Source organism: Vulpes vulpes, chromosome 8 (assembly GCF_048418805.1).
Source record: "Vulpes vulpes isolate BD-2025 chromosome 8, VulVul3, whole genome shotgun sequence".
Classification (NCBI taxonomy): domain Eukaryota; kingdom Metazoa; phylum Chordata; class Mammalia; order Carnivora; family Canidae; genus Vulpes; species Vulpes vulpes.
The window spans coordinates 60,520,611-60,535,731 of NC_132787.1; the positions used below are offsets into that span (position 1 = coordinate 60,520,611).

At 35.1% G+C, this 15,121-nt stretch overlaps 1 protein-coding gene and 1 non-coding gene across 51 annotated transcripts in view; both read left to right on the plus strand.

Annotated features, from left to right (window-relative positions):
- The window catches only part of ZNF638 (zinc finger protein 638), a 140,840-nt gene that overhangs the window by 64,409 nt on the left and 61,310 nt on the right, over positions 1-15,121 (plus strand). For all 50 annotated transcript variants that reach the window (XR_012003081.1, XR_012003086.1, XR_012003080.1 and 47 more), the window contains exon 2: positions 10,475-11,990. Coding sequence is in view for 43 of the 50 variants with exons in the window: in XM_072766849.1 (XP_072622950.1) it covers positions 10,475-11,990 (1,516 nt within the window). In the remaining 7 variants the exon portion in view is untranslated. The remainder of the gene's footprint in view (positions 1-10,474; positions 11,991-15,121) is intronic.
- On the plus strand, positions 14,070-14,175 carry LOC112916908 (U6 spliceosomal RNA). Its single transcript, XR_003234368.1, has one exon. It is a non-coding gene; the product is annotated as a U6 spliceosomal RNA (small nuclear RNA).

Consider the following 15,121-nt stretch of genomic DNA (forward strand, 5'->3'; position numbering starts at 1 on the left):
TTGTTCCGGTCTTTTAAGGTTTTACACTTTTTTTTTCTTACCTTATTTCCACAATTTTAATTTGTTAAACTTTCAACTAATTTTTGTTGTTCTACTGTTGAGTGAATGTTGTCAACTTTATTTTCTTTGAATGTGTTCATTTCTTTAGAAAACTTTTTATTATGGAAAATTTTAAGCATATACAAGGGCAGAGAGAATTATGCGATGATTCATCTGTGTACCTGTCACCCAGTTTCAATAATTGCAAGCTAATGGTCAGTCATGTCTCTGCCTTCCACCCTATTATTTTTAAGCAAATCCCTTATTACTCATCAGTGTATAGTTCAGATTTTCTCTACAATATTTAGAGAAAAACGTGTATCACTCCTAAAATAATAATTCCTTATGCCAGTATCCAAATTTCCCCAATTGTGTCTCATATACCACACTTACAGTGTGTTTATGTAATACATGTATACAACTACTATATTGAAATTTTCAGAAATCACCTAAATTTTAATAAAAGAAACAAGTATCTATCTACGTCTTAAAGCATTTTGTTTACTATCTTAATGCCTTTTGAGCAGCTGCTGTGTGAATCAGGAGGTATAATTTTTTTTTTAAGATTTATTTATTTTGGGGTGGGGAGGGGCAGAGGGAGAGGGAAAGAATCTCAGGCAGACTCCGTGCTGAGTGCAGAGCCTGATGTGGCCTTGATCCCAGGACCCTGAGATCATGACCTGAGTCAAAATCAGGAGCCAGCCAAGAGCTGGCCGCTTAACTAAGTCACCCAGGCACTATGGGAGGTATAATTTTAATGGTCACATCACCATTCTGAAGTGGGTATTGACGTGATGAAACTGAGGCTTGGGTTAACCAGCCTGTTGAAGGTCACATTTTTAGCACTCAGCAGGACCAGAATTAATACACTAAATCTAAGAACTAAGTTCTTAAGAAACACTATGCTACATTAGTGTTAAATTTTACTTATGGGAGTTAACCAATTTTGAATGAAGTAATTCACTGGCACCCCTCCTAGCAGGGTGGATATCTTCAGATTAGTTGAAATGTCCCCAAAGATGAGATTATTATGAATTGCATAATGGGCTAACAGTCAATAGGGAGTGAGCATGATGCTCACTTTTTTTTTTGCTTGCTTTTTGAAAAACAAAAATGTGTGTAGAGCTGATGCTCTTTTGTCGTGTTGCATGTTTTCTGCATGTGGCCATACTTATAACCTCTTTTTTTTTTTTTTTACTTAGTATATAATTAAGGAGTTAATCTCGTACTTAAAAGGTTGGATTATTAATTTTTGAGTGAATTAAATCTCTGACAGGAATACCCTCTCCCTTCCTCCCTCCCCTCTTCTATTCTTGTATGCATATACACGTGATTTATCCGCCCCCCCAACTGTTTGAGAGTAAGTTGCATATATTGTACTCCTTTACCTTAGTTTATTTCCTTAAAAACAGGGTATTTTCTTTTGTAGTTATAGTAAAATAACTACATAGTTATTAAGTAAATTTAATAGTGATACAATTCTTTAATCTGCCATTTTCTGGTTTGTCAATTGATCCACCAATGTTCTTTATAGCAGTTGTTGTTTTTCCAGAACAGGATCAGTCTAGGGTCAGGTAATTGCATATAATTGTCATGTCCTTTAGTTTTTTTTACTCTGGGGCATTTCCTTATAGCCTTTCTTTATCTTTAGTGAAGTTGACATTTCTGAAAAATATGGCCTGCTTTCTTTCTCTGTTCTTTTTACCTTTTTTTTTTTTTTGTAATAGAACATTTCTCATTTGGATTTCTGTGATGTTTCCTCTTGATTAGATTCAGATTATGTGTCCCTGGTCAGAAAAGTCACGTAAGCGATCCTTTGTCCCCATTGTATCAAATCTGGAGGTATATGATATCCATCTGTCTGCCACGGATATGTTTGATGCCCCCACCACCCCCCATCTCCGAACTAATTGATTTAAGAAGAGACATTCTAAGACTATGCAGATGTCCTACTTATCAAAATTTCCCTCTAGATTTAACACGCACAGAAGATTCTTTGTCTGAACCAGTCTTTACTATTACAGTTGCAAAATGATGATTTTTCAAGTCAGCAGTTCCTCTACATTTGCAATGATTGGAGTTACAGACTCTTGATTTTTTTCAGTGGTTTATAATTTATTGTCCAGTTTTTTCTTTTTTTCATTTCATATTTGTATATCTTGTATTGGACATTGAAAGCCTTGGTTCCCAGCACTATCAAAACATTTACTTGTTTGCTTAATCCTGGAACATATCTAAAGTAATTTAAGAATTCATATCATTACAGAACTCCCCAAAACAAACTACTAAAAAGTAAGAATTTATTTGTAATTCTCCCCCTTTTTCCTAGCTCCTCTAAAACTGAGGATATATATATCAAATAGTGGGTTCATAAATTACTTGAATTTTTTAAATGGGTTATAGTATGCGTTTGCAAAATGATTGAATTTGCTTTCAGTTTTAGATTTTTCTTACCTCCTTCCATCCTTGATTTAACTTAAAAAAATGAAAAAAATAATAAAAATAAAAAAATGTTGGTTGTTAATATGCTTCTAAAAGTCAAAGCTATATAATAGGATATACTCCATGTATATTTCATATACTCCATGAAATATTCCCAATTTTTTTCAGTCCTTTTTATTATTTCATATAGGTAATCATCTTGTTTTCTGTGTTATCCTACCTGTAGTTTTTGTAACTGTAAGCAGATACATGTGTTTTTTTATTTTCATTTTTTTATACAAAAGGTAACCATGGTAGGGCACCTGAGTGGCATAGTCTGTTAAGCATTTGCCTTTTGCTGAGGTTGTGACCCTTGGGGTCGTGATCCTGGCATCTAGGGATCAAGGGCCCCATGCTGGTTCTCTGCTCAGTGGGGACCTGCTTCTCCCTCTCCTGCGGGCGCGCGCGCTCTCTCTCTCTCTCTGTAAAATAAAACCTTAAAAAAAAAAGGTAACATGCTATATATGCTTTTTTGTTACTTGGTAAAGACTTTAAGGAATTTGGCATTTTAAGGCATTTGACCAAATAGTTTAGGTATGCTTAATCAAAGATTTTGGAAACCCATTTTAGGCAGAGACAAGACATATTTTGGCCTGTATGCTTCATGGAAGTGAACAACCTAGTGGCAGGGAGGTCAAGAATGCAGTTATGCCTCAGAACAATTGCATCTAAGCAGTGAATGTCTTCAGTACTGTTTTTACTTCTTGGTCCTGAGGTCTTCTGTTACATTGGCTTTATTTGGTTTCCATGCTTGTGCTTTCTTACTAAGGCAGTAAATATGCTATCAGCATTTGAGTTTTATCAACATACACTACTTTTTTAATTTCTAGTTTTAAAAACAATCTCAGGACAGATTTCTTTTTCTTTTTTTTTTTTTTTTTAGGACAGATTTCTTTATTCCAGCTCTGATCAGGTGGTTTCTCTTTGACTAATTACGTTTATTGAGGGTAGCAAGACAAGCAGGCCCACCAAAGCACTTCTCAGGGAGGCATCATTTACTATAAATTCAGTGTGATCTCTCAAAACCCATTTATGTATGCAGTGCTTTAAAAAAAATACATATAAAAATACGTACAGTTATATGCATCCTGTTTATCAAAAAGTTGTTTTTCTGGAAACAGTAGCTTAAATCATTGCTATATGAAGTTGTTAATGCATGGTTCTCATGGTAATCTGTCCTTGGAATTGTGTGTTGTTAGCGAGTTGAGCTTCCATTTTTTTTTCATGTATGGAATCATGATGTTTAGCAATCCTTTCAAGTGGCAGGGAAATTTGTGTCACCCTCTGTGATATCAAATAATGTTTCTAATTGCCTGTTTATTCTTTCTGGTTATTTAACAGTTACCTTGAGGTGCCACATTTTGGCATTTTAATTTCTAGTAATACTGCCCAGCCACACTTGTGGTACCTTCAGAATTAGGACCTACAGATTTTCTGAGATGTGAAGAGACAAAACTAATGGTAGAAAAGAGTTGCCCCCCAAAAAAAAAAAAAAAAGAGTTGCCCAAGTGGATCCATCTGTATACTAGAAGAGATTAGCAGATTGACATTTAAACTGAGGAAAGCATAGAATGACATGTACTCCCTCTTATATTAAGTTACCAGTGTAGTCCCTGTATTCTTAGATACGAAAGTGGATTTCTATATTGTCAGTCACTAACAAAATAATTCCAAATGAGATATGTGGGTATATATGTAGAAAAATAATGGTAGTTTTCCCTTTATGTTAAGATTATAGAAAACAACTCTTCTATGTGTCATGAAGGTGATTTTTCTTTATTGGGGGGGGGGTGTGATAATGAATATTTGTTACTTTTTATAATTAGAAAAACCAAAGCTATGACATTTACATTTTATATCTAGAATATTGCATGAAAAAATAGGAGTTAAAGATTTTAGTTATGATCTTGCAACTTAGTTCTGAGGCTTCACTTAATCTGTAAAAACTGGATTCCCTTTCTCATAGGATTATTGTGAGGTTCCAGTGAGATAATATAAAGTGCTTTGTAAACTGAATACTATAAAGTTCACGTTTGGGGGTTGATATAGATTTTTTCATTATGAATCTAGTGGAGCCATTATGATCTGGCTAATTTTTAATGATGCTTTTAGATTTTTAGATTTCTGATTTCTTTACCAGTATCTATAAAGAAAATAAAGGATTCCCTTAAGAAAGATTACATTAGAATAACAGGCAATTTTTGATTGTGTGTGGTAGTGAACATCTCAGAAAGAACTCATGGGATCTAATGTCAGTATCTTTTTAATAGATCGAGCCATTTTTGCATGCCTGATTCAAGAAGTCAGTTTCTATTAAGTGTTTTTAAAAGAATTTTTATGTTTGACATTTTATTGAATATTTGTTTCAGAGTGGCATGCTTTGGTTCTTAAAAGGTTACAGAAAAGAATTAAGTGCTACTTGTCACAACAATAGAATTTCTTTCAGAAGTTCAGAAAGTATCGTGACCAATAAATAGCCTGTTTTTGGAAAATATTAAATAAAGGAAAATAAAATGTTAACTGAAAATAGTGTATTTCTAATTTCATACAGTAAAGTTTGGTGTACTTCTCTCTCTCATCCATGTACGTATTTACATACACAAACCTGAAAGAAATTATATCGGAATACTAGTTCATTCTAGGATTATGGTTTTAATGGTAAGGATTTAATTTACTACCTTTTATTTTCTGTAAAAAGCATATGTTACTTATCAGGGATAAAATTTATTTTAAGGTATTAATATTTAATTGCAGTTTTTCAAACAGTCTTTCAATTTTTGAAAATTGTTTTCACAGGAGTGTTAATAATTAACTCAGATCTTAACTCGGGTTTTTCGAAGTTAATTTTGAAGTCAATTTAGTGATTTCATAAATTAGGTGAACCAGCCTTTAATGGCTAGTGCTCAGTTCTCCAGAAAGTGTCATATTCTTTAATAGTTATGGTTAATAAAGTTTGTACTTAACTGTGTTAGGCGTTTGTTCTGAATTTTTGGCTATCACTTATTACTTTCTATAAATTCTTTGATATTACTAAAATTTAGAAATTACTATCAAATCAGTGAATGCCATTGTTGGTGAAACCCCTTGGGTTTCTCTACTTGTAACAGCAGATTTGGAGAGCAAGGATTCTCTTTTATTTTTGGTTTAGAAACCAGCTTGACTTTAGACATATGTGATGGTGGTACTACATATTTATATATATAAAAATAATATATGGGTATTTTATCTTTAATCAGCATTTTATGTTTTGTCCATATGCCAATTAAAAAAAAAGTGAAAACAACTTTTGGAGCGTTCTTTTTTTTTTTTTTTTTTTAATGTAGTAGTTCTTACCTTTAGGGTATATCCTCCTAAGGTTTTTAAATTTTTTTATTTATGATAGTCACACACACAGAGAGAGAGAGAGAGGCAGAGACCTAGGCAGAGGGAAAAGCAGGCTCCATGCACCAGGAGCCCGACGTGGGACTCGATCCCGGGTCTCCAGGATTGCGCTGTGGGCCAAAGGCAGGCGCCAAACCGCTGCGCTACCCAGGGATCCCCCTCCTAAGGTTTTTTGATATTATTCCTTTTTTACCCCTGCAAATTATGAATATACCATAATTTATTCAACCAGTCTTCAGTCTCTGCAAACCCTCTTAATTGCAGAAGTGTGAAAAGGGAAACATCCAGATTTTTAACTATATTTTATCATTTTGGTTTCTCTAAGACACTAACTCCATCTTTTAAAAACTGGAGTGTTTAAAGGTTTATGAAGGAAGGGATCTGTTCTAGCTTAATAGCCTTGCTATTTCCCCTTGTAAACCAGCACTGTTAAAAGTATTTAAGTGGGTTTGAAATTATTCTGACATATTTAGTGCTAAGAAGACAGTTTCTCTAAGTTTTTTTTAGGAGTACCTGGCATTGTTTTTTTAGATATCTTGAAAGATCTAATAGTTGATTATGGCATTCTATTCTTCCGAATCTGTTGAGAAGGTAATAAATTCCTGTGCTTCATTTAGTGGTTATCATTTGCATTGAGTAATTGTACTCTGAGGCATCATTGGTAGGACTGAAGTTTAAACAAAGGGGAAAAGTTAAGCAACAAAGAAGAGGATGCTGATTGGTGGGACTTGCCTTAGAGTTGAAGAAATAAGGGTTGAAAATTATATAATTGCAAAAGGGAAGTTTATAATACTTTGTAAATAGAAAGCTTGAACTGTAAATACAAGCATCTTTTTAGTCAGAACATTTTGTTTGCAGTAATGTGAACGATAGTTTTAGGAGAGAAGATTAAATGATAACTTTCCTAAATGATGCTTATAAAAAGGTTATGCAAATGAAATAGGACTGTACTCCTTAAATTTCATTTACAAAGAAAACACAAGGTTACTTAACATTTCTTTAACCATTGAAGATCTGTTATTTGGCATATGGATTGTAGGCAGACTTTTTATTATATTTTTAAAATGGTCCATGTAAGTTCTTACCAATGCTCAACATTGTGTTTCATGCTTCTGATTTAACATTCACATCATTATAGTGGGAATAGATAGAACTGGAGACAGCTGAACTACATGTATAGTAATTTATCATAATTCCTTTTTTAATGATGTTGTTTTGATTAACTACTTGTGAGAAACTTCTACCAGGATTATATCTGATAATAGCATAAGAAGGTGTTTGATGGTTTTACGTTAGTGGATCAGTGTCTGAAAGTGTTACTAAATGCAATGTAAAGTTAAAATACACTATAGACTAGGTTTGAAATTCAGAATGAGTCTTGGGATAAAAATTAGAAATACTGGTTTAAAGTTCAGGAGGATTAAACTTGTTCTTAGGAATTTAGTTGAAGAGACCTATTGAAAGAGTGACATTTGCTTATAATGATGTATTTTCCAGGATATGTGTATCAGGAGAGAAACTTTCTTACCTCTAGCTAGCAGCAGGTCCTGGAATTAGAATGCTTAATAAATAACTATGACTAAACAAGCCCCTAACTTGTCTTACCAAGAGAGAAGGGAGAACAATCTCTTTGGGAAAGCGAGGGCTGCTGTTAACTTATTACTGTGTCCTCATTATATTAGGTTTCACATTGGGACTAACCATATAGGACATTGTGTGTGTGTGTATGTGTGTGTAAGGATCCAAAAAAAGGGGCAAACAAGCCAAACTTCTACTTAGAACTGAAATTTAAATTCAGGAAAAGGCCTTTTGATTCTTGTCATTTATATTCCACACTGTTGTGTGAATATTGAATCTTTCAGGAGTGATACTCATAACTACAACACTGATACAGATATGGCAGTTGTTGAAACATGAAAATAATTCTGCGGTGATTAGTAAGTAGCTTTCTCTCCAAGGGTGGAACTCCACTTCCCCTGCTCTTTAGTCCCTCCCTGAGGACTGCACCCCTCTCCCTCACCCACCACCTTGTACTACAGCAACTATAAGCTTAAGGGGAATAGAGGAAGGAGGGGTTCAGGACACTGGTTGTACACTGTAAGTCACAAGTTAACTGTTCTAATTGTTCATTGTTTGTGCTTTACCAATAACTAAATATTCCAATCGTCTCTAGGTATATGTATGAAGACAACTCAAGTTTAGGAAGCACAAAATGAAAAAAAAAACTTTTGATAACAGGGCATCACAGAGCTTTTTTTTTTTTTTTTTTTTTTTTTTTAGAGCTTTTAATATACAGTAGGCATCATGTCTTTCTGAAAAGGGTAGCTAGTGCATGCATTTCAAACTTTCTTGACCAGGGAACTTGTTTATGGAAGACCTACAATTTCACAGGGTACTAATTTCTGCAGGATACAGTTTGTGAAGGGCTGCTCTCTTAAATTCTGATTCGTACATCACTGTAAGGCTGTGCTGGACACATTAGGAAATACATAGATAAGTTTTTGGCCTTTAAAGAACTTAAGACATAGATGCCTCTAAATGATACTTATTCACAATTCCATGCAGTAGTTAGATGACTGAAATCTCTTCCTTTTTGATTTCCTTACGGAGGAGAAACAATATTTGAGATAGTTTGTGTTCTTAAAGTTGTGGGAACAGTCTTCACCAGTTAAGGAAAATGGTGCTGAAAGAGTTTGAATTACTAGATGCCAAACTGCTTAGGTAAGACAAAGTTGTTCTTGGAAATATTTTTATTTTGTAGAAAACAGACACATTTTCATATGACTGCATCATTTCATTGTTTACTAAACTTGTGTCTGCAGTTTGTATCTTTTGAATTAGAAGCTTAAGATTTTTGTAGTACTATTGTGTTTCATTCTGATTTGACAATCTATAGTGACTTTGGATCCTTCAGATAGCTTAACAAATATTTGATGGTGTTTTAGGTAGGAGTAAAATTTATGCTTGGAAGATAAGACAACAATAAACACATGCTTTTAATTGACAGTTTTTTTTTTTTTAAATAAAACACAGATAGGAACACAAAAGCATAATGAAAGGTATGAGTCCCCAGTGATACAAGCAACAAATAAGAAAGTTTGCTGAAAGACTCACTGGGTCTTGGTGGATGAGAAATGTTTAATGGAGGCTGACCGTTGAGTAAAAATCAAGTAAGTCAGGTCTGCGACAAAATTATTTTGTTTGTTTTGACTGGAAGAGATGGCTGGAAGGGAGTGTGTTAACTAGATAAAGCCCATTTCTCAGCCAAATTAACATTTTATTAACGTATACATTAAAGAAGGATTTAGTGGAGCTATGAAGTTGTAGCTTGACCCAGAAAGTGATAATCATCAAGTATGATCTATAGTGTGGATTTTCATAGTAGGTGTAGGTGCCTCAAGACCTTGTATTTCCCATCTTGCATTTCTATCAGGTATAAAAGTAGGGACCTTGTGAACAACGGACACAGGGGTTCTTGTTGTTTTTTAAAACTGGGAGAGGGAAGTCAAGTTTTCATGGCTGCTGACCTTGGTGCTGAAGTACTATTTTTCTGAGACTTAGGTTGGAATGAGTTGTGCTGTGTTCTGATGGCTGGACAGCAACCACTTTAATAACAGTGTCTGGGAATTGCAAGATATTCTTGCTCACATCAGTTAGTGGTTAAGAGCATGCATTCTGGTGCTAAATTACCTTGAGTGCAAATCTTGGTCCAATCGTTTATTGTCTGTGCGAGTTCTCTGAGCCTTAGTGTTCTTGTCCTACAACTTACATATTTCAAGGGGTTGTTGTGAGAATTAAATGAATTAATCCATGCAAAGCGCTTGGAAGAGTCACTGGCACATGAACAGTATAAATAAACTTAGTTATTATTATTATCGATGTATGTTTGCCTATAGTCACACTGTGGAGAAAATCTAAGAGAAAGGCGACTGGTGGTTGTACTGTGTATTATGTTGTATATTATAATCAATTCCATGCTACTGCACACTCTCTTTTGTCAGACTAGTCAGGTTGTTTGTAAATTTCATCATAAAAGAAATGTTTATTTAACAACAGAAACTTAAGTGTAGTCTAATTGCTATATGGAATTTGTGAGAGGTGATTCCAAGGAAAACTTGTTGGAGAGATGGGTCTTGTAAAATTTTAGGCTTACAGTTTTTGTTTTCATGATTTGTACATAACATACATATTAAGTGTATGTGTATTTCATAGTATTTTAATGCCTTCATCTTTTTTCCAGTAACAAAGCATGAAATATGAAATAAATCCCCAATGTTTTTCAAGATTATTTTAAAGGAGTTGTAATTACCGCTCAGCACCTAGGACAGCACCCAGTGCAACACTATGTTACATGAACTCTGGCTTGAGGTTTGGGGTTTGTGTTCTGGATTCGGGGAAGAAAAGAAGAGAACATTTTTTGGGAAAGTTAACAATTCTTGTAAACACTCTAAAAGTATATGAAATGGAGGATGATTTCATGGCTTTATTTCAAAATGTTTTACACTGGCTGTAGAACCCACTTCATAAAGTAGTTTGAGTTAAAATGATCTAATATTTGTGTTTTAACTTTCAGCTTTGTGTTATTCTTGGAAAATTTCGCACCACTTGTGAATTCCTTGAACCTGGGCATTGCAAACCCACTTCTGTTGGGCCCATCTCCTTTGCACTTTGCTCAGATTAAGACTCAGTTGGCGCTTCAGCAGCTGAATGCCGTTGCCTCACATAGTTCAACACCACCTTATACTTTATTAAATCAGGCTTTCTTGAAAATAGCCATGTCGAGACCCAGGTTTAATCCACGAGGAAACTTTCCACTTCAGAGGCCACGAGCACCTAACCCTTCTGGGATGCGGCCTCCAGGACCATTTATGAGGCCTGGATCCATGGGTCTTCCAAGATTTTACCCAGCAGGGAGAGCCCGTGGAATTCCACACAGATTTGCTGGCCATGAATCTTACCAGAACATGGGACCACAGAGAATGAATGTTCAGGTAACTCAACACCGAACTGATCCAAGATTGACCAAAGAAAAATTGGATTTTCATGAAGCACAACAAAAGAAGGGGAAGCCTCATGGTAGCCGGTGGGATGATGAGCCTCATATATCTGCATCAGTGGGAGTGAAACAGAGTTCTATAACACAGGTTACAGAGCAGAGTCCTCAAGTGCAGAGCCGCTATACAAAAGAGAGTGCCTCAAGTATCTTAGCAAGTTTTGGATTATCTAATGAAGACTTAGAAGAACTTAGTCGCTATCCTGATGAGCAGCTAACTCCTGAAAATATGCCATTAATTTTGAGGGATATAAGAATGCGAAAAATGGGGCGCCGATTACCTAATTTACCTTCACAGAGCAGAAATAAAGAAACACTTGGTAATGAGGCAGTTTCCAGTAATGTGATTGATTATGGGCATGCAAGCAAATATGGCTACACAGAAGATCCACTTGAAGTACGTATTTATGATCCTGAAATTCCAACAGATGAGGTCAAGAATGAATTTCGGTCACAGCAGAATATTTCTGCATCTGTTCCCACTCCAAATGTGATATGTAATTCTATGTTTCCTGTTGAAGATGTGTTTCGACAGATGGACTTCCCCAGTGAGTCCTCTAATAATCAGTCCTTTTTCCCAGTTGAGAGTGGAACTAAGATGTCAGGCTTACACATTTCAGGAGGACAGTCAGTCCTTGAACCTGTAAAATCTGTCAGTCAATCCATTAGCCAAACAGTTAACCAGACAATGAGTCAATCTCTTATTCCTCCGTCTATGAACCAGCAACCTTTTTCATCAGAATTAATTTCAGCTGTAAGCCAGCAAGAACGGATCCCACATGAACCTGTGATTAACTCATCCAGTGTACATGGATCAGGAGGAAGTAAAAAGAATTACCAGTCAGAGGCTGATATTCCCATTCAGTCACCCTTTGGGATTGTGAAAGCATCTTGGTTACCAAAGTTTTCACATGCTGATGCCCAGAAGATGAAGAGACTTCCAACTCCCTCTATGATGAATGATTATTATGCAGCATCTCCAAGAATATTTCCACATTTGTGTTCTCTGTGTAACGTAGAATGTAGTCATTTGAAGGTGAGTGTTTTTAAAGATCACTGTATAATGATAATCAGCGCCCAAATTTCCTCTAAATTTTCATATTGTGCTGATGTTAACTAGGTCTTGAGGAAATGGCAGAAATTATTTGTGATTGATTGCAACATCACCACTTAGTTATAATCGAAGTAGCCCTGGCCTAAATACTGAATTGTTAGGCTTTCTGTATTCCTGTGACTGGGCACACCACATAGTTTGTCCATGTACTTTGAACTTTCAATTAGTTCTTGCAGAAAATTCATGCAACATAAAACTTACATAACATAAACTGTGGACTTAATAAAACAATATCACGAGTCAACTTTATCTAAATAGAATCTGTTATAAAAATATAAAAAGTTGGAATAAAATATTTGTACTGCACGCTTTTAAGAAATAGTATGTTGTAGCCTTGCATGTATCTACCCGTCTTGGGCTAAAGGACAGTTAATGTTGATTCAAATACTTTCTGACTCTAGCTAGACTAGGATTTTTAGTGTTTCATGAGAAGGAGCAGCCTAAATAACTTAATCCATAGCAAAATTGAGTCAAGAGTAATTATTTTGGGCCTAGCTGTTGGCTCACGGTGTAACATGGTAGAAATTTAGAGAAAAAATTTAAAAAGGCCTTAGGTACCTCTATGGTCAGTATAATTAGAAGAAAGTATTTTATAGAGGTGCTGAAGAGCAATGTAGAATATACTCTGATAGTACAGTTGACTCTTGAACAGGTTGGGGTTTGGGGGTGCCAGCTCCTGCACAGCTGAAAATCCAACTTGACTCCCTAAAAACTACTAATAGCCTGTTGACTGGAAGCCTTAGCGACAACATTAACTAGTTGGTTAATACGTTTTGTATGTTAATATTGTGTACTGTATTTTTACAATAAAGTAATTTAGAGAAAAGATGTTAAGAAAATGATGAGAAAATACGTTTATGTGTACTGTAAAAATCTGTGTATAAATGGACCCGTGCACTTCAAACCTGTATTATTGTTCAAGGGTCAACTGTAACTGTTGGTGGATTTGTGTAGGAATTTCCCAGTATGTTTTATTTACTTACATATGTTTGGAAACCAGTGTTTCTTCTGTTCACTAATGTGATTTGTAGATTTATGTTATAAATAATCAGGAAGGAATGTATTTCCCATGGAAATAAGTTTCAATTCAAGGCCCTGTTATTGGTTGTATACTTTGAATAGGCTTAAAAACCTATAGGTGTTAATTTTCTTTTTTCTCCTTCCAGTGCTGCCCTTTTATTGTCTATGTATTACCCACTCTCCAGATTTAAGCTGATGCTTTTGTTAACTCCAGCAAAGGAAAGCAGCATTCTTTTTCATTTTAGCCAGATTTGCTGAGTTCTAATAAAATAATAGTTGCCTTTGCTATCAGGGGAGATAGCCAAGTCTTGAAAAATCTCAGAATAATTCATTGCACTTAGTTAAATAGTCTCTAAGTAGTGCTGGCCTAAATTCTGAATTGAGTAATAGGCTCTCTGTATTCCATTTGAACTTTTAACTAGTCATGATAAATCCAAGAAAGGTATTTTTTTTAAAAATATTTATTTATTCATGAGAGACAGAGAGAGAGAGAGAGGCAGAGACACAGGCAGAGGGAGGAGCAGGCTCCATGCAGGGAACCTGATGTGGGGATCACACCCTGGACCGAAGGTGGCGCTAAACCGCTGAGCCACCAGGGCTGCCCGATAGGTATCTTAAAGAACTTAAGGTTTTTATTTTGTGGAATGAAAAACATGTATGTTTATTCAATGAGTATTTACTGATTACCAGTTTCATAGATGGCTCAATTAGACGCTGGGCAGAAATAAGAGCTATATAAAATGAAGACATTGGTCTTAAGCAGTTTAAACAGTCTCATTGAAGAGAAAAATTACACACCTAAGGAATTTACAGAATTAGAGGGCATCAGATGGTGTGGTGATTGCACTTGTTTGGCTCTGCTGTAGGGGAGAGAAATTTAATATTTCTATCTTCAGGCTTATATCCATTCAGACCAGCATTATCAATTTATCAATACCTGTTATGTATTTAGCAGCATGTAATTCAAAAGAAGTATAAATAATACTCACTTTGGCAGCACTTACACTAAAATTGAATGGTACAGAAGAAATTAGCATGGCCCATGTGCAAAGATGACATGAGAATTCATGATATGTTCTATATTTTTTATAATAAGTGTAGTTAACATCCATCATCTCATATAGATACTATAAAAGGAGAAAGCAAAAATTAAAAAAAAAAAGTATAAATATACTTTCTGACCTCAAAAGGCACTAGTTGATAAGATTGAGTGACAGTGACTAACTGCATTGATTCTGAACTGGAAGGATCTGGGAGGGAAAACTTCATGGAGAAGGTTAAATATGGGTCTTGAATAATAAGTAGGTTTCAGATATACGTATGGGAGGGATGACATTTCAGGTGTCAGCAATAACAATAAGTACCAAGGGCCTTTGAAAGCTTAGCTTAGAGTTTAGACTTGAGGTGAGATGCGTTAGGAAGCTAATTAAAGTTCTTGATATGTGAAGTGACATGTTCAAAGTGTATTTTAGGGGGATAAATCTGGCAGATGTGAGCAAGGTGAATAGGAATGAGAAGTGATAACAGCAGACACCAAATACGAGGCTTCCCTAGTTACCTCAGGTGTAAGATGATGAAAGTCTAGGTTAATATGATAAAAGTAAAACTTACAAAATCATTAGAGTTCACAGAGATTGCCATTTAAAACATAAAACACCTTTTTTTTTTTTTTAAACAGAACAGCATGATGGATCTGACTAATAAATTTTTCACTACTAGATGACCACATGATAGAGATTTGTGAACATGGACTTAGATGTTACAAACTACCTCTCGTTTCTGTGTGATACATCTTGCTGCCTTGTAAATGTGCATATATATGATCTTGTAAATACTGTAGCCAATAAATGTAAATTACTGATTGCAGAGTTTTTTCTTACTAAGTGACATTTGATGCATATGTTCCCCACCGCTGAATCTTTAAAACTATAGTCTGAAAAAGGCAACAGTAGAATGTGAAATGGATTTCTTTTCTAAATTGAGATTTAGACGTCATACGAGGAGCTGTGCTTGGTTTAGAAGTTAGGTCTTTT